The 22,424-nt window shown below is 45.2% G+C and overlaps 1 protein-coding gene across 2 annotated transcripts; it reads left to right on the top strand.

The window, feature by feature from the left end:
* The first annotated feature begins 864 nt into the window (after positions 1–864).
* On the top strand, positions 865–20,839 carry yeats2 (YEATS domain containing 2). 2 transcript variants are annotated; one of them, XM_079284409.1, is made up of 30 exons: positions 865–994; positions 1,373–1,478; positions 1,583–1,680; positions 1,844–1,936; positions 2,024–2,257; positions 2,383–2,501; positions 3,959–4,120; positions 5,561–5,672; positions 5,942–5,986; positions 6,066–6,234; positions 6,585–6,830; positions 7,358–7,525; positions 8,345–8,436; positions 9,186–9,374; positions 9,482–9,710; positions 10,193–10,351; positions 11,263–11,393; positions 12,105–12,251; positions 12,866–13,057; positions 14,403–14,775; positions 14,861–14,998; positions 15,382–15,513; positions 15,813–15,963; positions 16,107–16,183; positions 16,302–16,381; positions 17,108–17,312; positions 17,831–18,066; positions 18,228–18,302; positions 18,494–18,567; positions 19,112–20,839. In XM_079284409.1, the coding sequence occupies exons 2-30, from the start codon at positions 1,379–1,381 to the stop codon at positions 19,218–19,220; spliced, it is 4,335 nt and encodes a 1,444-aa protein (XP_079140535.1). In that variant the 5' UTR covers positions 865–994; positions 1,373–1,378; the 3' UTR covers positions 19,221–20,839. The 2 variants fall into 2 exon arrangements, with proteins under 2 accessions (XP_079140535.1, XP_079140536.1); XM_079284410.1 differs by lacking the exons at positions 17,108–17,312; positions 18,228–18,302; positions 18,494–18,567; positions 19,112–20,839 and having other exon boundaries at positions 17,831–17,988.
* The last annotated feature ends 1,585 nt before the right edge of the window (positions 20,840–22,424 follow it).

The raw sequence follows: 22,424 nt of genomic DNA, 5'->3' as shown, positions 1-22,424 counted from the left end.
CAACTCGTTCTGCAATAAACATTCATGAGGCCTTTTTGTTTTGTCGAATGTGGTGATTATATACTCCATCTTATGGATTAGTTTATGAAAACCCACAAACATTCTTCTCACAGATTCTTATGGGCACAGCGTCTCTAAGTTTGTGTCAGCGAATTAATCTTGTTGATAAGATAATTGGCATTGGCTGCATACTCACACCCACACACATCCTGGTGAAGGCCACAAACATGCACAAACTAATAAGTGGGGTACAGTAGAGGACGGCATTGTTCTGGTCTCAATAAAAAGGGTAGATTCAACTAAACATGACAAACTGACCTACTTTTGAATAGTGTAGAAGTTCTTAGTGCTACCATGTATAGTGATGTACATTCACAGTCATCAGACGAGGAAACTATGTGGTGCGTGTTAAGTATCTCTTGGAAAATTAGCTTTTTTAAATAAATTTGGCCAAACTCCACACTGCTGGAGGAGAGGATTTTTTTTAATCTATATTGTGGACTTCATGTGCTCATTCGAAACGTGTTTCACTTCCTGTCACATCTTCTAGTTCATGGCATGTGAACATTAAACATGTAAGATTAATAGCAGCAATACCTAAAGGTCTACAGCTATAGCTACTGGCCTGGCTTAAAAGCAAGCATATGTGCATTGCTGTTCTAAGCAATCATTGCCTGATTGTAGTCAATCCTGCCACACTCATATGATGACATTAAGGATTCCCATTGAATCAGTCATAAAGAAATGATGAGAGAGTGAAATTCCTGAGTTCTTGTGTATTGTTGTCTTTGTAAAACAGTGGTGCCTGGTGGCTATTCTGGTGAGTTGCAAGGCTAACTATCCACCTCTTAGCTTACTTGTCCACCTCGAGATTTAGCAATTTACAACACACAAGTGTGTGAGATGAATATAGCATAACGCAAAGGATATGCTATCACTGAATTAAAACACACGCCTCACAAAGAAACGTTGCTCCCCAGCACAGGGCACTCCAGTAAGTTTACATTTCAAACGGATTGAATCGGTGTATACAACTGTGTGCTAACGTTAGCTAAATTAACAAACAAGGCTAGCAGTTGGCTAACGGTACCACTGCCGGCTACACGAACGTTAGACGCTATCTGGGAGCGTAACGTTGAATCATTTTGTTTACAATTGGCTTCATTGGAGGCTCTGGTTTCTCCTATATTAGCATCACTGGCTATCCAGTCCGTGCTAAAGTTAGCTGTGGGAATCAGATCCTCTGCTAGCCGGCTAATTCGATGCTAAGTGTGCTACCATAACAACTGGCCATGGGAGCATGGATGTGAGTAACGTTAGCTAACTTTAGCTGTTTTCAGATGCATTTTTCTTAACATGTTCTTCTTCGCAGGCGGTCATGTCAGGAGTTAAAAGGAAAATAGAAGGCAACGACCCCGACTATGATGACATTTCGCTGTTTCAAAACAGTAAGAGAAACAAAGCGGTTGAACATAATGGTACGTGTATGACCCAAACCCTGAGACAGTGTATGTGCTTTAGTTGCATGTTGTGACACATGACAGGTGGTTTCTTTTAATATGTGTACCTCCTGCCTCTTCAGCACGAGAAGCAGCGGTGCAGAAGATTGAAACCATCATCAGAGAGCAGTTTTCTTTGGAGATGAAGAACAAAGAGCATGAGATAGATGTGATAAGTCAGGTAACGTTATCTCCGGTCTTTCCTTCATTTCATTATACGATATTTCACTCGTTCACTTGTATCAGTAATGCAGAGATACAAAAAGTGACTTACATACTTTTTGTGTGTTTACAGTATAAATCAGAACATTTTGGTTAATTGTTTTGTTTCCATTATTTTGCAGAGACTCAATGAAGCCAGGAGGATGATGGACAAGCTCAGGGCATGCATAGTAGCTAATTATTATGCCAACGCTGGAATAACAAAGCTCCCAGAGGTAGATTCCCGTATATTCATATTGTCAGCTGCTCTACAGTGGTGGAATAGTACAGAAGCAGCAGCCCTCATTTCTTCTGTGTCCTAGCATGTTTCTAAGAGTGACCCTGCCGTGCTGAACCATCCGGCCATCCGACGGTTCCTGGAGTCCCCATCCCGGTCCTCTTCCCCTCTCAACCAGGGCTCCGAGACTCCTTCTCTGGCCCACTCAGAGTCCGAGTCCCTCTCGCAGCAAGGAGAGGGAGCTGAGAGGGACGGAGAGGGGGCCTGGAGAGAGGACGGCAGCAGGCAGGAGCGCAGACCGGGGCGCAATACAGGCAAAGTGAGTTCAAGTGACAAAGATGACAGGGTTTATTCGATGAATGCAAAGTGGTACCCGCATTAATCCTGCAGGTTTTTTTTCTTTTCTTTCATCGAGCTTGTCATGTTCTCCATTATTTGTCGTAGGACACGTTTGGAGTGCCGTTGTCCTTAGGAGCAGAGCAGAGGGTGACTTATCACACTGCTGGAAATGAAGCCTCTAGACTCTATGCAAAGAAGACCATTGTAGTGGGGAACGTGTCCAGGTATTTAACCAAACGAAGCAAAAGTTGTATTCACTTTGTCATCATTCTGACTTAGTAGAGCAGGCCTTTGTAGCTTAGGACTATCTTAGGAAGTCATGAGACTGTTAACATGATGGAGGGAAATAATCACATTTGTCTATTTTTTTTGCTTCTTTTATATGAACTGTTAAATATATTTCGGATCACAAAAAGGCCTCTCCTCCTTTATTTTGATGGGTCACAATAAGTCAGAATGTTGTAAAAACCACGACATCAAAGTTTGGATTTTCATCAATCTCTTTGAAAACCTTAGACAAATATGTCGATGTTTCTAATTTCTCTTGTTAAAAACGATGACATGTCATAACAACGAGGCGCTGTTCGTCAAAGATACAAATATCAATGAACGGTTCTGTTGGAAACCTTTTTTGAAAATCATTTTCTATCATATTTGCTCAACCTGTACCTATATCCTCACAGTAGTGCGTGAGACAGATATAATATGTGAGAACATCAGGTTCCTCTGTCTCCTCTTATTGCTCCTAAAGGCATTTGCAAGTTTCCACCGCTCCCAAAGGAAAACAACCAACAAGAGCCAATGAACGCAGCTGTCAATTACTGCTGGTGAATTCCGATCCAAATGTAAAAAACGAGGCAGCGCTGATCAAATGAAACGAGATTCTGTTACTGCATTGCCTATTCATCACCTCTACTGTTTAGCCTTAAAACTTTAAGTTTGCTCCGGCCGGTGGGCCATGCTCGGTTTTGGCTCGACTGTTTTCAACATTGCAGCCAGGTCATGGACTTTGTCATTTTACAGCTAATTGAAACATTAAGATATGTTTCTGAAAATTGAGAAATAGACAGTTTGATCAGAGTTCACAAGCGGTGATTGTCAGCTGTGTTAGAGACTCGTCGGCTCTGATATGTTGTTTTCCTTTGAGCGTGGTAGAACGTATCTTTCTCATGCGATACAGTCAGGGTATAGTGATAGTTTGAGCAAATATGATAAAACGTTATTTTTCATAAAATGTGTTCAGTGCAGAATGTTGATGAACTGTGCACTTGAGTGGTTGTTGTTTTGATGTAAGTTAGTGCGACTCTTCAGGTATGTCTCTCCCTCAACAGTTATTGCGTGACTGTGGACTGAAGAGCTGAGACACAATTTGGTTTCGTTACAAGCCCGGTCTTGATGCAGTTGCATCAAGAAAAATGCCTCTTTTTACTTAATTTCATTTATTTTCCCCTGGGCACGGGTTGATCCAGATACGTTGCGGTTCCTCAAGACCGCTTGTTTCAGTGTAATACGAAGCACATGCTATTTCTAGGAAGCACATGAATGACGAGGCCCATATTTGTTGTGCACTCTAAATGTCCTGAAGGGCGAAGCTGGAATGTCATTTTTCGCGCGCTACATCATAGGTGTGCGTATTAAGAAGGCCCTCTGGTTGTCTTTGCTCTTTATCTCTCGCCCTCAGGTACATTCCCCCGGATAAGCGTGAAGAAAACGACCAGTCCACCCACAAGTGGATGGTGTACGTCAGGGGCTCCAGGAGGGAGCCCAGTATCGACCACTTTGTGAAGAAAGTCTGGTTCTTCTTGCATCCCAGCTACAAACCCAACGACCTGGTGGAAGTCAGGTTTGTGTGTGTCTGTTTGAGTTTGTTTGAGTGTGTTTGCACTCTTCAGCCATGCACACAGGCAGAGCTCCCCCCTCTTGTTGCACAACTTAGCACTTGGGTGCTGATTTAACAGAAGTCAGAGAGATCGGGACAAATGACAACTCCAATAACATTTTCCGTCACGTGGTGTGTTGCCCGTAGACACAATGTTTACTTCCAAACTGACACAATTATTCTAGGTCAGTAGTTGGTCCCGCCTCTTTCCACGCACCATTTTGAAGGAAGCAAGGAAACTATTTGAATACTGGCACCGGTGACGTCGTTTAGCACACGATGAGTCAGACTAGACGTCAACATGAACATGACTAATAGTGGTCACACCTTCACAGTGGAGTCACTCAGAAAAACATGCGTGTTTAGGTGTGTGGCTGAGCCCAAAGGTGTGTCGATTTGTGTCGCACACTTAATTTAGGTGTCTAGAAGGAAGAGAGCTTATTGCCTCAGGCTCTGTGGTTAAGATGTCTCATTTTAGTTTTTATCTTCTAAAAAGTGGCAATGGATAAAAAAAATGTTTTCCCATGGCTTTTGAATAAATTATATCTTTAATCAGCCAGCTATCCTGAGCTGTAGCCTCCTGGCTCTTTCCGCTGACACGGCACTCACGTTGCAGGAACAGCCTCTCATAAGCTCCCTCTGACTGACTCGAGTCTTCATGCCAAGTGAACCCCGCACGGCCTCGCTGCTCTGTGCTCCGTCTCGACACAGCCGGCATGTAGCTGAGGGGATGAACATAAGTAAGATAAAAAAACAATAATGCATCACTCATAGTCTACTCTTGAATAGACATACAGGATATGCATGCACATCGACATGTCCTTGTAAGTGCTGGCAGTTGGAACAGTTTCTGTTGTGAGGGGGTGAAAACCTCAAGCTTCAAAGGGGGAGAAGATGAGAGACCATCAAAGTCATTTATTTCAATACAAGATCAAAAATCCTTCCAAAATACCACATTGAGACACCTGGAGCTTAAGGAACACCGCAGAAGATCCATGCTGTGATTGTATTACCTAAAACCACGATTGGATGGCGAAACACTTCTGCTCTGGAAACTGCTCATAAATCATGAATTATTGAACAGACCTATTAAAGTCATACACTGTGCATGCCCAGGTCTGTAGTTTGTAATTGTAGAGTGACTTGTGGGTACCCATAGAACCCATTTCCATTCACATATTTTAGGGTGAGAGGTCAAGGGACTCCTCCAAAGATTCAATGTCACTTTTCCCTCGCCTACATGTTGCCTACATGTTTAGCTTTATTCAGCCCTCTTCCCGACAAGCATGACATGGTTGGTACCGATGGATTCATTGGCTTGTTTTGTAGCTTCCTGTTGTTTGTTTTTGTGCTGCGTCCTTCATTTTTTTTGACATCAGGCTTTTTGAATGTGTTTGTCCTCAGTGAGCCACCCTTTCATTTAACACGTCGCGGTTGGGGGGAGTTTCCTGTGAGGATCCAGATCCACTTCAAAGACCCCCGCAACAAACGCATTGACATCATCCACCAGTTAAAGGTCAGACCACACCGCCAGTCGGCTTGTTGTCCTCTTCAGACTGAGACACGGTGTTTTTCCACATGCAGTTGTTAACTGAGCCTCTTGTTGGTGTGTCTAAGAAGTCCTTTGTGTTTGTGATGACTTCTGTACTGCCACTGGTAAATTACAAATTAGGTACTGATGATCATTTATTGTTCCCTAAAGTATACTTGGACCTACTTAATTGATTTGGGCACATTACCATGAATTAAAGTCTTCATTTGTATCGATCTGTTCTTCTCCTGCAGCTGGACAGAACATACACTGGGCTGCAGACGCTCGGGGCAGAAACTGTAAGTTATTAATGTTCCCTCTGTTGACTTCCCCCCCCCCTCAGAGCTTCCCTCTGACAGTGAGCTATATCTGTTGCAGGTGGTTGATGTGGAGCTCTATAGGAACTCTCTTGGGGAGGACTACATCCCTCAGCCCTCTTCCTCCAAGGTGACTCACAGAGCAGCCAGCCCCACGTCGGCCACCTCCCTGGCCCAGAGTTATGGACGCTCCAGTTCTCCCATCTCACACGATGCCAGTGTAGACAAAGGTATGCACACAGAAACATTGATTGTGAAAAAGTATATTTACACCTGTAGTAATTCAGGTTTTTGACCACTAGTTCCCCGTTGTTGTTTAGTATTGTACAAACGCGTAGTGGTTGAAGATCCACATTGCACACGCAAGCATGCAGATGAAATGGTTTCATGCTGCTTTGTTGTAACATAACATGGCACCAATAAAAGCAGTGAAGAAGACAACTGCTGGCTAGTAAACCTGGATGTAAACAATGCAAGATTTCTTTACATCTGTAAAGCTGTCACGAGATGCGAAACTTAACTCCAGATGAGGTTGAAAGGGAGGTTAAAAGAAATCTACTCTTTCATTTCCCTGTTCGAGGTTTCATCAAAGTGGAGCCGGGGAGGTCTGCAGGCGGCCACGGCGCCGGCCTCGCCGCCGGTGAACGCACTCCGACCCGACCCAAAGTCGCCGACAGGATCACTCTGGGTTCCCATGGCAACTCTGCCTTCCAGCCTATCACAGCGAGCTGTAAGATTGTCCCCCTCGGACACCAGCCGCCCAGCCCCGCGGAGTCTCCCAGTAAATCCTTCCAACCGATCACCATGAGCTGTAAAATAGTTTCAGGTAAATGTCTCCACCCAGTGGCCGCTTGCCATTCGTGGCGTGTCGCCTAACGGCCTACTGTCAAATGTTTTTAGAAGACTCGTTTATTTCAGATTTTACACTGATATCAAATATGAACACCACTAAGAAACGCTGACCACATACACTTTTCTGTCTGTATTAAACCCTGTCAGAGTTCCACTATTGTTCTGTTTCCATGTATTTTGCACATTCTGTTCCCCGGCATTGGTCTTCATTCTTCACTTGGTCTAATTATTTAAAATGCAGCCATCACAAGAACAAGGGTAGGAACAAGAATCCTCATGTCCTCCTTTTGCTGTTCTAGGCAAAAATTATAGAAATGATCTCTGCAGAAAAAAACATGTTTCTGCCTCATCTGACTTCTTTAAATCTGCATCATGGACAGTTTAAGTTGGGCCAAATTGCTTGACGAGCAGGTTGCACAAAGGAAAAGACATCATAGACATCTATTCCTTATTAACATCCCAGTTATTCCTCTAAGAGCCTGCATACTTTCTTCCCCACAGGGTCTCCCATCTCCACCCCGAGCCACTCGCCGCTGCCTCGCACACCGACCACCTCGACCCCGGTCCACAGCAAGCAGAGCTCCTCATCGGTCCTCAATAACCCTTACATCATTGTTGACAAGCCTGGCCAGGTGATCGGCATGGCTTCCTCATCCGCTGCCGCCACAGGTACGCATCTCCCACTCCGTATCAAAGCGGAGTCTGAGCCGCCCACATAGAATATAGGCATTTATTTTTTTACTTTGTACTTTCTCATCCAGCTCGTTGTACTTCTTCCCTGCTGTTGTTTTCCTATGTCTCTATCTGTTCCTGCGTTTCTCTTTTGTTCCTGTTTTGCGATTATAAAGTATGAAGTGTGGTGAGCCAGCAGGTTACTATGGTGACTGAGCCGCTCCGTTTTATGGCCAGATTAGGAGACCCCCCCCCCACGCTCACAATTGAGTATGGGTTTGTGTGTGTATATGAACAAGCTGTGCAATTATCTCCAAAGATGAAGCGATTGTGTGCTTTATGTATGCGTCACCCTATCGTGGAGCAGAGTCATCTAACATCACCAGGGAGCATTTACTTCCTCACATCAGCAGGTTCATATTCCACTTAGAAGCTCTTTCCCTGAGATCGCTCGCTCTTTCTCGCCCACTCAGCCGCTCCCACTCTTCCTCCGCAGCTCAACCAGATCTGGCAGCAGGGCTCGAGTGTCAGTAAGGGATGTTTTTATCAAGCTGGGTGATGTGGGCGTAGTGGCTGATTCACCAATCCTGGGATAAAACAAATGTTAAATTCTGTAGGTAAGGCACGGAACTTTGTTGCTCGGCTTCAACGCCCGCGCTGAGTAACCCTGGCGGGGGAGCTGTCACCTCGCAACACAATGGCCGTGATGTCCTTTGAAAGGAAGGCAAGAGCTGCAGTGAACCCTCACCAAGTCACACAGTCATCTCCTCCATTATTTATTCTGTGTGTGTTTTCTGTGTGCAAATTACTCCACAGGAAGCCCCTCAGCCAAACAGTCTGTTGCTCAAGGCGCTCGCTCTCCAGCCCCCAAAGTTCACACTGGCACCTTCCTCTCATCAGGGATGAAGGTGAGTTGGTAGAGTCTTTACCAGAGTTGTTATAAACTGAAACCTCTCTTTTTACTGATCTCTTCCTTTATTATTTGTGTCTGTCTTTTTACGTATCTGTCTGTATGGATCCCGAGTCTGAAATAAAGTCTATCTATCTATCTATCTTCCCACCACTTTGTCTTTGTCTGTCCTTATAGCATCTGTATCTTTAACAAACCAAGGCGGTATTAATAGCAGGCCAGGGTGCTATCTTCAGCAGATGTGAATGCCTTGGCAAGCTATTTAAATGGCACATCCCTCTAAAGATAGGAGGGGGGGCTGCTGTGAGCTTTCCAAAAGCACAATTGCATGGTTCTGTTTCACTCAGTGTCAATACCCCGCTGCAAAATCCTCCCACTACCATATGCTAATCAGCCTGTCGCCATCGACAAAGACTGAAATACCATTTCACTTTCTAACTTCTGTCTCATCACAGCGGTACTCTCGTTGGCTCCGATTCTACAGTTGTTTCTGTTGTAGGTCGCTCAGCAGCACCTACAGTGGTACCAAAGGCCAGGGCCGATGGGGAATGTAGAAACATCTCTTTGATGAATTAATGATGACGCTGATTTTCAAAACTCCTCTCTAAGCTCTGCAGTCTTAATTTAGCAGCGAAAATGTGTCATTAAATGTACACCATGATAACAGCTACACTGTTGTTGTTGTCGAGGTACGGTGGCCTTCCTGTTACAGTCCTTCTCTCCATGTGCACTCACTTGTTTTTGCAGGTTATCATCAAGCAGGAGCCGGGGGAAGTTTCGACACATCAGCAGCAGATGGTTTCCACAGTAACCAGCCAGCAGCAGCAACCTGCCGCTACAGCAGCACACCAGTTTGTCGCAGTGAAGGGAGGTCACATGATCTCCATGTCGGCCCAGAAACAGGCAGGAGGGGCCACGGGGGCCACCACCAGCAAGGTCAGTCTGGCATGCCTCTTGCATCCACCCACACAGAAGCACTTCAATTATTTACATGTTAACAGTGATGTGTGTATGCTGTCATTCAAAAACTCTTTCATTTCTAGATGTTAGGCATTCCTGTGAGCTCGACGCTGCAGTCTGCGGTCAAACAGGTGGCTATCAGCAGTGGACAGATTCTGGTGGCGAAGGGCAGCCCTTCTGTGTCCAAGGTGATGGGGGGGAAGCAGGTTTTGGCTCAGGGAGTCGCTAAAGCCATCGTCAGTGGAGCCAGTGGCATCTCTGGTCAGCAGGCCGCTGCCAAGGCGGCTGGTGGTTCAAGTGGCAAGAGTGGAGGTCAGAGTTCTCACACACACACACGATGTGACACTAAGGCAGCACAAGCATTATTAGAACAACAATTTTGAATCCCACCAAACATTTTAAATTGGAGATGCACATTTTATGTTTTTGTATATTAAGTCAGAGAGCCAGCAGTTTTATTCAGCTTTAGCCCAGGAAAATGTGTTCATATTGTTACTTCAATCAGGAGACTTCATTTAGAGTAAACAATGATTGATGACATGGTGCACAATAAGGTGAATATTGGTGATTAGACCCCATCATGACGTAGATTATTAAAGCGGGTAGTGCTGACAGCAATGATATGATTGACTTAGAAATCTGGTTGTTTTAACTTCGAGTTTACGTCTGAGATTTGTGAACGATGAGTGTAAAGATGTCTTCCCGGCAGAAACTTCCGCGAAGCTTCATGTATTTGCAGTGCAAAAACAGAGGTGAGTAAATAATATTTTAGTTTCTTCTGCGTATGTCCTCAGTGATGGCCACTCTTCAGCTGCCAGCCAACAACTTGGCCAATCTGGCCAATTTACCTCCAGGCACCAAGCTCTACCTGACCACCAACAGCAAGAACCCCTCGGGGAAGGGCAAGCTGCTTCTCATCCCACAGGGAGCCATCCTCCGAGCCTCCAGTGCAAGTGAGACATGCTGCATCCGACATCAATCCTTTTGAATACAGGCATTGGCATCGTTTTCGGTTAATAGTTGTTCCCTTCTTCATACTGGTTGTAAGTCACATACTTAATATACTCCTGTCAAGCTCTTGGTGGTCTTTGACTCTTAACCATTTTAACAATATCTTGTTAGACTTGCCACCTTCTTACATCAGACTCTGCTACACTGAACTTTTGAGTTGAATTTTCTTGACATTTCAAGTGATTTCACAGATACTCCAGCAGACACACTGACACAATATCAAGCCCTCTAATGTAAAACAACATCCCGTTTAAAAAAGTGTTTCCTGCAGGAAAAAAAACAGTTGTCTTTGATTTGGGCCGTGATGATTATTTAAGTGTGTGCAGAAAGCTTGAGAATATTTCAGCATCTCGCTCTGCACAACTGTGCCCGCTGTGTGTCTCTTACATGACTGTTTGGGCAATAACTGAAACTAATTCATGGATCTGTAGGTCGGGGTCAGTGTCTCCTCAAACTGTAGCCAGCTGTGTTAACAATGTTGTTGCTCGCGGCTCGTTATAAAGTTTGGCAAAAGGAAGAAACCCACTTCTGAAGTGACTCTGCAATTTGAGGCATGCTGGTGGCAGATACAGATTTTGGCTGCTCCGCTACCGTCTGGACAGTGAGTCAGTCGTAGTCATCGATTTCTTTCTGCATTTTATTTAATGTGTACCGCGAGCTATAATCCCTCACACTCTCCTGTGAAATCACAATGAGATTAAAGAGATGAAGCAGTATCCTCTATTTTATCTAAAATACAAATTTCACATCAAAATTACGCAAATAGAAGATGAGCTGTAATTTGGGATAAGGAATAACAGGATTGTTTATCAGATGTGAGACTGATGTGATGATGTGACTGTCTGTAATTCAGGTCAGCAGTCCCAGAGCAGCTCATCGGCAGGTGCTGGTGCTTCTCAGACCTCCTCCTCCTCCTCTTCCTCATCCAGCAGTCTGCCTTCTAACCTCTCCTACACGTCATACATCCTCAAACAGACCCCACAGGTGGGTAGAAATGCATTTAGACTATTATACATGACATGCATACTCATAAAGAAACTCTTATTGATGTCTTTTGTGTTGTTGTGGACTCTCATGTGCTTCATCAAAGTATGGAAACTGGAAACGGAAGGTTTATTCCCTTATGGCGTGACAGGACTCTCATGCACGGTCTGCAAACGAGGCTTCTTTTCCCTCCATTCTAGTGCAGCGGTTGAGCTCCGGTGCGTTCTTAATTAGACACGTTCATTACAGCAGCATTGATCATGCAGTCGGCTTTAGAACAATGCTTTCCGTGCATTTAGCCAACGCCATTTAATGAAGTGGTCTGCAGAGGCTTCCACCTACATTTAAAGTGAGGAATCTGGGCTGTGTATCCTAATAATGATCAGTCTTCAAGGTGTTCTCTACAAATGTCCAAATCCCCATAAACAGCTAAAGAGCTAGTGCGCACACACACACGCACACACACCAGTTCCGAGCTTACAGGATAATGCGTCGTTTTTGTAGAAGGCTAATTTTATTTTCTGTAAGCTATTCTATTATATAAAAGATGAAGCACATGATGTAATAGATGCATTTTGTACCTCCAAATACACTGCACAGCATGCTGCGTGGTTTACAAAGCTGAAGTGAGACCATTCCCTTGACTTTGGGTTCAGTCAGAGTGACATGTTGTTGGATCTCTGCCCTATCCCGAACCCTTCTTGTCCTCAGGGCACGTTTCTGGTGGGCCAGCCAGCGCAGGGTTCGGGGAAGCAGGGAGGTTCGAGTTCGGCAGGTCACGCAGCATCGTCTCCAGCAGCTGTTACCCAGCAGGCCATCCGGGTGACAGCTGGACAGAAGGCGGCTATCCTGGCTCAGGTAACGAGACTGAGAGCAGGACCGATCCTCTGCAATGTCTGATACCGATGGAAGCTGCTTTGAATACTACTGTTGTGTTCGTGCCCCTTTTCTGCTTCACGATCTCCAAAAAGCCCCGTTTTTTACAGTGAAGAGCTACAAGCACTGTCCCAGATTAACTGGCTGGTCTTTCGGGTATTCATCACTTGGGTTCTCCACGGACAATGACCAGTACAGACTAGGGATGCACTTAGTCCGATATCGATACCCAAAGCCCAGGTATCGGTACTGAAAAAGTGATCGGTGCATCCCTCTTGAAGACCTCCTTTGGTATTTGTCAGCACTTTAGCTCTCCCTGAGCCCCCCTGGCTGTCCTTTGTACTGTCCCAAGTCCATGGCCTTTTAAAGGATTACCTTTAAACTCTTTCACAGACATGTATGACCTGTAACTTATGTATGTTTGAGCATTTTACTGTTTGACTTTACATACCAATGTTATCACTTGCTCCCTTTACATAAGTATGTTGATATAGACTGGGACGACTCATCAACGTCATCAATTACAGAAAAGTTTTGATTTGCATGACGTGTGTCTCTTAGTTTCAGATTCATTGTGTTTTTTTTACGATTGACAGTTGGTGGGCGGCTCCCAGGGCGCACAGATGAAGTTGTCTGACGGCTCCGTTAAGACGGTCACGGCGTCTGCAGCAGGCCACTTGTCCAAGCCGGGGACGACCACATTGAGGATGACAGGCGGAGTCATCACTGCCGCTAGTTCCACCCCCGGCTCCGTCAGTGCAGCGGCAGCGGCAGCCGGTCAACAACAGGCTAGTTTCACAGTCCTCACATTCTTCTGTTTTATTCTGCCTGACAGCTGTTCATTTTTAAAAGTACTTTCCAACCATACAGCCATTACATTAACAATGGATTTGATATGAAATATTTAATTTCATGTTTTCTACATTACAAAAATAATTAGTTTGAATGTTTTTTTTGTGATTTAAGGATTATTTTCACGGTGAAGTTGGATGCTTTTACAGAAGGAATAATCCAAATTGATACGTTTTTGCTGTTTTTATATTTTGGTTGTCTGTCCGTCCATTCTCGTCCACACAATATCTGAGGAGCGCCTGTAGGCAATTTGTTCATATTTAGTACAAATGTCCATTTGCACTCAAGGATAAACTGATTTTATTTGGTGGTCAAATTTCACTGTGACCTCATAAAACACGTTTATGGCCATAACTCAAGATTTCATCGGCTAATAATGACAATTTCTCACAATTGTCCAAAAGGATAAAATGATGAAGTGATGAGATTTTGGACCGACATGAATATAAACTGCAACTTGACTGGTGGGCAGAGGCATACAACCGTGAGGCGGTAATTCTAGTTTCAACTTTTGTGCAAGTGAGAGACCAATGTTCTCGTGATTCCCCACAGACACAGAAAGCAGGAGTGACCCAGTGAGTGCAGCAGCACGGACAGCGCTGTGTTCGTCAGAGAGAGCAGAGAGTTTGGATGGTGTGCGAGGAGCCCTAAGCAGTCCATCAGCCGTGGTCTGTGTTTGGGTGATTACAGCTTCAAAGTCAGTGGCCAGGCCTCATGAACTTGAGACATGGAAACACACTAAAAGACTTCCTAGAGGCTCCATCAGGCAAAAACAAATATGTAAACGGCATGTAACAGAGAAATGAGATGTTGACACAGAAACAAAGGAGGAATACATCACTGCTGTTCCTGTTTTGGAAAAAACTGCCCTTTCAGGACCGTTAATTTAATCATGAGGACTCTCCGGGAGAGGAATTGACTCTTTTGTCTTTGAGGATTCCATAAAACCAGTGACCCGATCGGCACGTCTCACTCTGGGAGTCGCACAGCACTGGAAAACAAGATGTGACCAGAGCAAAGAAACGACCATTAACACGACCTTTGAAGCCACAGTGAATTCAATTTCCCAGCACTCCCTCCCTTTTTAAACACCAATGTGTATTTTTAAAATGGTTAGTCACACCAATAATTGTCACATCATGTGCACATTATCTGTCATGTAGCTGCAGAACAGATTGTTGTCTCCTCTTTGTCTTATGAAGTATGTTTTGTGAATGAAACAAAACAGTGTTTCTGTTTACTTCCTGGCTGACAGCAGTGTCTCCTGTGTGTTCTCCGCAGGCTGCCGATGGCGGGAAGTCTGCCTCTCCGCACCACTCGCTCCTGGTGGCGGCCAACCAAGCGGCGGTAATCAGCGCGGCGAAGAGCGCCAGTGCCGCTGCTGGAGGCAGCCTGTCGAAGACGGCGGTGGCCGCCTTGGTCAAGGGTGCTGGAAACTCCGCCACGATGACGAAGAGTGCCGCAGGTTCGACGGGAGCTGTGGTAACGGCAGCCAAAGGCATCGCCAACATGCCCGTCGTCAGCATGTCCAAGGGGGCAGGGGTGGGGACGGTGGTGGGCGTGCCCAAAAGCAGCGGCACGTCATTGGTCACCGCGGCCTCGTTAGTCAGCGGAATGGCTGCGGGAGGAGGGAAGACGGCCGCCACTCTCTCAGGTATGCAGTATGTGCAAGTTCAATTGCTTGAACAAACATGGTACAGGCCCAGCCACGAACAACTTGAATGTGTTGTTCGGTGCAGGTATGCTGAAGATCCATTCTGGAGGTTCCAGCTCCCAACAACAAACGGTCTTAACCATCCCTGCCAACCAGCTCAAGCAGCTGGGGGTAGGCCCCGGGTCTGGGGGAGTGCAGACCATACTCATACCTGTTGGGAAAGGTGAGTCAGCAGTCTGCCTTATCACTAGTTTACATCGAGTCAAAGAGTGCATTCCAGACCTGTGTACTCTCTGAATCACTTCTCAAAGTAGATTAAAGGCAGCTGCCATTTGAATAAAACATGAAGCGCAGCATTGATATTGATTGCTTTGTTGGTGTGCCACATCTTTTACAAGTTTCTGAAGAGCAAATGTTGAAATGTAACATTTTGTAGTGCACGACTGAGTTCATTTTGTCAATACATTTGACTACAGGGTGTGATTTATTGGAGACAGACTCTGAAACATCAACTGTAGATTCTCCTCTCTGCAGTACATCATCTTCATCCTGTTTACCTAATGGGCCATTGATCCAGCCTGTGTGTGTGTTTTCTTCTGTGTGTAGTGGTGTCTAAAGGCCCGCTCTCCAGTACTCCTTCCTCCTCCTCTCCCACCACTCCTGGAGCAGCTGGAGCTGGAGCCTCCCCAAGTCCTGCCAGACAGGCGTCCCCCTCCCTTGCCCTGCCTCTGGCTCAAGGTGAGAGGGGTCCACACCCCGCTCCACCCGCTCCACCCACTCCTCTCTCATTCTTCTCACTCTTTTACTCCCAACCTCCATTCTCCCTCAATTTTCTTCCATTCTTGTCATACTTTTTTTGATACTAGTAGCAATACATTACTGAGTTTTGGTACTGAACACATTTTTCTCCAAAAAAACTCTTCTCAAATGTTTAATATAAGCAAAAAGATCAATTTCAGCCTCAAACTAATTGTGTGGGATTGTTGAAATGAATCCCTCACTCTCGCTGTTCTGCCGTCGCTCTCTTGCTGCCACAGTGAAGACGGAGCCCGGCGCCAGCACAGCTGTCACAGCTGGTCCGTCTCCCCCGGTGACTGCTCCCGTCGCCACTTCTGTCAACGTCGCCTCCGCCGCTACCACAGTCAAGCAGGAGCAAGGGGCCGATAACACCGCCCACGACCTCGTCAAGTAAGTGCACAAACAAATCAGGATGCACATTAACTTATTCTTAAAAGGAGAGATCATGTGTCGTCTGTGATTTAAAGCTATCAAATGGCAACCAGCATATGAATGTAAGGTTTTACGATGGTACACCTGTGATTCCTTCTCAGCACTGAACACATAGAGACCATGATGCAGCTGCTGACAGCGGTGATAAAGAAGTTCCCTCTTATTGTTCCAGATAAGAGTAAGTGATTGCCTTCCACTTGGTATGCTTCAAAAACCAACTCCGTATATTAAAACCGTTGAAAGCGACCGCGCTGTGTTTACGACAAGCTGATTAATTCTTCTGTTTGTTTGTTTAGCTGAGGACTCGCATCCATTCTGTGCCTCTTCAACAGAGCAGTACTATTCCTGGACTATTGGCAAGCGCAGAGCATCAGAGGTGACTCTTTGATGTTTTGTGTGTGTGTGTGTGTGTGTGTGTGTGTGTGTGTGTGTGTGTGTGTGTGTGTGATATGACCAAAATGAAGGCTGTACATTGTAGGTGCCTTTGAGTGATCATAAAGCCTCAGTGGAGTCAATGTAAAGAAATATCTTGCCATACTTCATCAAATCACACAAGTTACAGCTGCAATAGTTGTCATGTTTGGCTTTTTTTGTGATTTTATATTTATTTTCTCTCATTTTATCGACTCATTCATATCTCAGAGCTCCAGCGGCCGCTTACTAGCAGTTGCTTTCCAGGTTCCCGGGTGAGGGCGTCTATCTTCGCAGTTTTGTTGTCTGTGTAATCTGTCTCGGTGCTTTGTGCTGGGCCCTCTGACTCAGCGAGCTTTCTGCTTACCTCATGTCGTCCTATTTATCTGGTCGGATGTGTTATCAGCCTGGTTGTCTCCTCTCATCTCTTCCTAATGGCTTCACCAATAGCTCATACAGACCAGCTCATGTCGGTCCTCTTTCTCTACGACTATAAAAAGGCTCTCGGGCGTGGATATTTATATCTACAGGTCACTAAAGGATCGGCTGCAAGGAAGCCGGCACCGGACCGGAGCGGTTGTGAGCGCCTCAAGTCTTTGCAGACACAAGATGTCAAACTGTGCAAAGCTGTGGATTTAAGGGGTTTCAGGCTTGATGTGCTGTTTTACATAATACATGTGTCTCTGTGTAGCTTCAGCGAGCGGTGGCAGTAAAGCGGGTCGTCCAGGATGTGTTGGACCGCTCGCCCCGCCTGCAGGCCCTCACCCCCCCAAAGACCAGAGAGGTGGCGCAGTGGTGCCGGCAGAGGGGCTACACACCACCTGACCTCGAACCCCAACGCAAGAATGACGACGAGTCCATCGAGGACATCCTCACTCAGATAGATAACGAGCCCGGTGTGTGTGTGTGTGTGTGTGTGTGTTGCTGGTGCGTAGCTTCTTCACAGGGATTATGTGCTTTCCTTTGTCCACTCTGCTCAAAGTGGATCAATATTCTCCCTTCAGTGTTGCGTGTGTGTGTGTAGTGCTTCTGCGGTTACCAGTAATGTGTTTGCAGCGTCGGTGTTGTTGTTGTTCAGCTGCGTTGTATTCACAGAGAGTTCTCATTAATTCTGTCTTTCGTCTGTAAAGGGTGAGAGACGAGGCTGCTCAGCTCACTGAGTCGCTCACTGAGTCACACACTTGCCTGAGCCGGACATTATGATGTTCTGCGTTTGTGTTGTCCTCGTCCCTTCCTTCTTGCACAAATAACATTTTAATTGTTAAACCGGTAAAATGAGCCAATATTCTCCAAAAAGCTCCCCGATCATTCTTCTGTTAAACACACACAGCCACACAACGCGCCGCTGAGTGAAGCAGCTGCTGTTGCTGCTGGTGAAGCGGTGTGTTAAATGTGCGTGTGCGTCGGTCCGCAGAGTGCCCGACGACCCTGAATAGCTGCGAGGAGCTGGTGCTGCGGCTGGAGCAGATGCAAGCTCTGCTGAAGACTGAACCGGAGGAGGCCGACGACAAAATCGTCGACATCGTCACCGTCACCCCTCCCTGCCACAAGCTAAAGGTCAAAGAAGAGGAGCCAGAGGCCGATTCGGATCCCAAGTTCTTCCTGGGCCCCTGCGTGTCCGCTCAGTTTGTCAGTGACACAGCGCAGCAAGTAAGGAACTCTCTCTCGGGTTTTCAAAGTGAAAGTGCAGGGGGAGTTTATGAATTTAACCAATAACATCATGGTATTGTGTTGCTTCTAGTAACTGAATGTTGAACTAGAAGTTTTACCACGTTCTCCGCTTTTAAATCATATTTTATGTTCTCTTTCAGATCGGGGTAACCTTCCAGCCAGTCGAGGTGGAGAAAAATGTCTTCGCTCCAGTAGTGGAAGCCATGATTCTGAAGGTCGGTCACTCTGCAGGCTCATCAGTACCTCAGCATATATACAATACCCTCGACTCGAACGATGAATATACAGCATGTCTGCACCTGCACGTCGTATCGCGTGTTTCAGCTTGTGCTGTACAAGATAGGTTTCTTTGTGACTAATGGGGTGTGTGTGTGTACGTGTGCATGTGTGTGTGCGCGCTCTGCAGGCTACTGAACAGTTTGCCAGCGATGTCCTGAGAGAAGCTCTGGCCGGGGCCTACGCCAAATCCCCTCAGAACAGGTCAGCCTCTCTTCTCACTCTGTCGCTCTCTTCAACATGCAACCTGCTGAATGCTCCAGTTTTCACTTCATTCATTATATCCGAGCCGGCAGGTTGCTACTCGGATTATTCTTAACTCGTTCACAACAAGAAAGGTCGATAAATAATCATAATTGTTTCAGAACAATATCGAAATGAAGAAGTTACAGCATCTTAAATTCAATTATGTACATGTAATGTACAGAGATCTGGTGGCTGCAGTAATTGTGATTATTTTGTTTTTTAATTCAATTATGATTTCTATATTTCTTATCAGTGGTGCTGCTCAAAGCTTTTTCAAACACAGCAGTGTGTTTGGTGCTCTGCCATGAATCTGTTAATACTGGTAACATCTGCTTAATGACCTTAAATACCTCACCTGCTGGAACCAGGGAGTTGCACCTTTTCAGTTTTGCTCTATCTATATTAAAATACATAAACATTCAGAAGCCAGCCGACTGAAACCTATTTCCTGTGTGTTGTGCCGCGCTCAAAGTCCTAACTTTGTACGGTTGGGTTTTTGCAGAGCTCCAAGAGAGATCACAGCTATGAACATCCACCAGGCTGTCAGCAGCGTCCCCACCTGTGACTTCATCACCAACACACACATGGGCTACCTGTCGAAGGACAATTGAGGCATAACACGAATGACATTGACTGGTAACCGACGCATAACAAGATGTGAGGACCGCACTGGTTACACTCCTGAATACCATGAAGAGACTCTGTGAGCTGACTGTGTGACTACTCACACCTGGATGTAGTCCTGGATATAGTCCTGGATGTAGTCCTGGATGTAGTCCTGGATGTAGTCCTGGATGTAGTCCTGTTGCCTCAGGTTGCGCAGTTATAACTAATGTACTGTATTCATTAACTTAATCGTAGAAGGGCTCAGCTTGCTTCTCACAGCAGCCGTACAAACTGTTTCTAATACCCATGGTATATTGTGACATTTTAGTCCCAGCGTATCGAGAAGCGGCATCGCGGGACATTTGATTTTGAGAGGCTGTTGCGCTCTCGCTTACCTCATAACAGGATTATTTTAATGATGAAGGGTTTCCTGCTCGACAGCCTGCGAGTCACCGGGGAAATGAAGCCCGAGTGACTCACGGGGCCAACAGGACAGCTGTTCGCTCCTTCATGCTTCACCCCCGCGGTCGCAGATTCAGTTTACCAACAGAGGTGAACCGCAGATTTACAACAAGTCTGAACCGCGAATGAACATCTGAGTGTTGGAGTTCTCTATCAGTCACATTGACAGCAGCGTCAGGCTGGCGCTTTGGGCAAAGGAAAGAGAGATTCTTCCAAAAGTGCCATTGCTATGGCAACCAATGTATCCTTTGATGTGTTACCTGGCAGAGGTAATTATGGTTCTTACAATACCGCTGTTTGTTTTTTTTAAAGGCTCTTCAGAAGAGGCGACTGATTCATGTCTGTTATTTTCTAAGTCGCAGACAGATTCTGAAGGTGATGAAACATCCCGTGTTTGACTCTTAACAGCCGATCGTCTGATGAACACATCGTACTGTCTCCATGAATTCAAGACGTCTCTCAATATTTATCTCCTCTCCTTCGTGAATCCGGTCTGATAGCCAGTTGAAAGTGCTTTTAAGTGTTCTGGTTAACAACCATGACGTATCAATCATGTGACGTGCACAGTGTATATGACCAATATGAAATAGATGGTGTTTTCCAATCCTGTTGTATTTTTTTTATCTAATAACAATAACTGCGAACAGTGATGCCCTAACAGTAGTGAGTGTGTGTGTGTGTGGAACTGTGGATAGTGGATGTAGTCGTCACAGAAGTGAATTAATTTGATGGTAAGTGAGTGCTTGTGTGTGCGTGTGTGTGTTTGTGTTTCGTCGGCGTATGTAGTGTAATCCTGTTTCATGTGGCGCTTTGCATTGTGGGAATGTGTGGATGATTGGACGAGTGGAAGTGTTTTGGCCCGAGTGGTTGTGATGCCTGTTCAACCAAATTAGTGTAGACGGTTACCCAAGCATTGTATTTTCATGTTTCAGTGCAAACCAAAAATATAATCAATATTCTTGTAATAAACAAAGAGAAACCTCACGGTTCGGATCAACAAAGAATGGGAGGAGACAAATATAACTTTGCTTTCCATTTATTAATTAAAGAACTTCAAGAACACTTAAAGCAAAGAACTTTGGCCTATAGTCTTGCATGAAAGCAAAAATATTGAATATGTCCAATTTGAAACAAAATGAAATAAATAAATAAAAATAAAACATTCAAGAATACTCAATTCTGATATCCTCGTCCTTTCATCATTGAAAGAAAGAAACAGCCAGTCAGCTAGCTTCCACTGTTTACACTGAACTGAACTGCTCAGCAACAACTTGGGTTTATGTTTACTTCCTGTCAGGTCATTCAAATACACAACAATGTTTACCATTACTGTGACATTATTTTCAAAAAGATGAGAATATCTCCATTGTCTGGGGAGAGGGTCGACCTTTCTGTGGTGACTGGAATATTATTGGGCCTGTCTAGCTTCACTCTGATGCTTCTGTCAGCACCTGAACCAGGTGTGTGTGTGTGTGCGCGTGACTCTCACAGAGGGGGCGTGTCTACAGCGCCGGACTAAGAATCACTCCGCCGTGGTGAAAGCAGTCTCTGCATTATTTTCCTTCTCATAGACGTCTGGAACAGCTTCACACTGAAGTGGGTGCGTGAGTGGATTTCGTAGCGTGGCTGAAGCATTTTAACCAGATTTAGAAATCCTTTGTTTTCTACACCGGAGTGTCCCCGTCGCTGACAGACGGGATGGTGTCTCTTCATATGTGTGGACATGCCGATGTTTTGCCGTTGTCGTGTCTTTCTCTTTAAATAACGCCTACATACCGTAACGGTTTGTCCACCACCCTCATCCGTCATTATACGTTACAGGGAAGACAAAATGTTCCCAAACTTGCGACTGAAATGACGCCGCGGCATCTGACGTTCCTCCGCTCGCCATGACTTCACCGTTAAATGCTTCTAAGCTGCTCCGGTCACGTGAACACACTACTGCTTTATATCTGTTCACTGACACTCTGCATTGATATTCGGGGACTTGTTACTTGAAAAGGAACAGCAGCAGTAGAACTTTATTACACACTATGATGATTAAGCTGTAAAAAAAGAAAAAAAAAATACTCCATTGATCCGCGGTTCACAAGTGGTCCGAACCGTGAGGGTCGATCCGTGATCCGTGACACCACTATCTGTTTCTGAATATTTCTGCAGCCACTCAGAAACAATTGAGGCGACTCTCTGACGCTGGTGTATCTTCTCATCTAATTCTATCACAGAATACAAATAAGCATATCTAACATAGAATAACTTAAACTACTTCTCTAAATCAAATTGCAAAGCTGAATAATATTCCATTCACTTCAGGCAGAAATCTTAAACCAAAACCATCCGCGTAGCGAGACGCCACTACCACTAGCAGGAAGTGACGACGTGCTTTTTGTTTCTGGTAGGTTGTCTGTTCGTAGCCCTTTGTATCTCAGGAACGCCTCGTGGGAATCTCATTACATCTGGAACAAATACCCACTTGGACTCGAGGAGGAACTGACTCGATTTTTGGTGGTTTAAAAGTCACTATGATCTCACAAACCATGTTTTTTTGCAAAATAATTCCCATGCTTATTATGACAGTTCAACACAAATGACTAATAGGATGCAAACTGCAACGTGATTGGTTGGTGAAGGCACGTTTGAATGTGCTGAGCACTGAATATAAAGAGAATCTAAGTACCATGTTATTCTCCCTATTACTTTACTTTTAACTAAAACAATTATTTGTTACTTTTTTACTTCAAATGTAA

The sequence above is a fragment of the Melanostigma gelatinosum genome, assembly GCF_949748355.1.
Source record: "Melanostigma gelatinosum genome assembly, chromosome: 15".
NCBI lineage: Eukaryota > Metazoa > Chordata > Actinopteri > Perciformes > Zoarcidae > Melanostigma > Melanostigma gelatinosum.
This window is presented reverse-complemented; position numbering and strand designations above follow the sequence as displayed.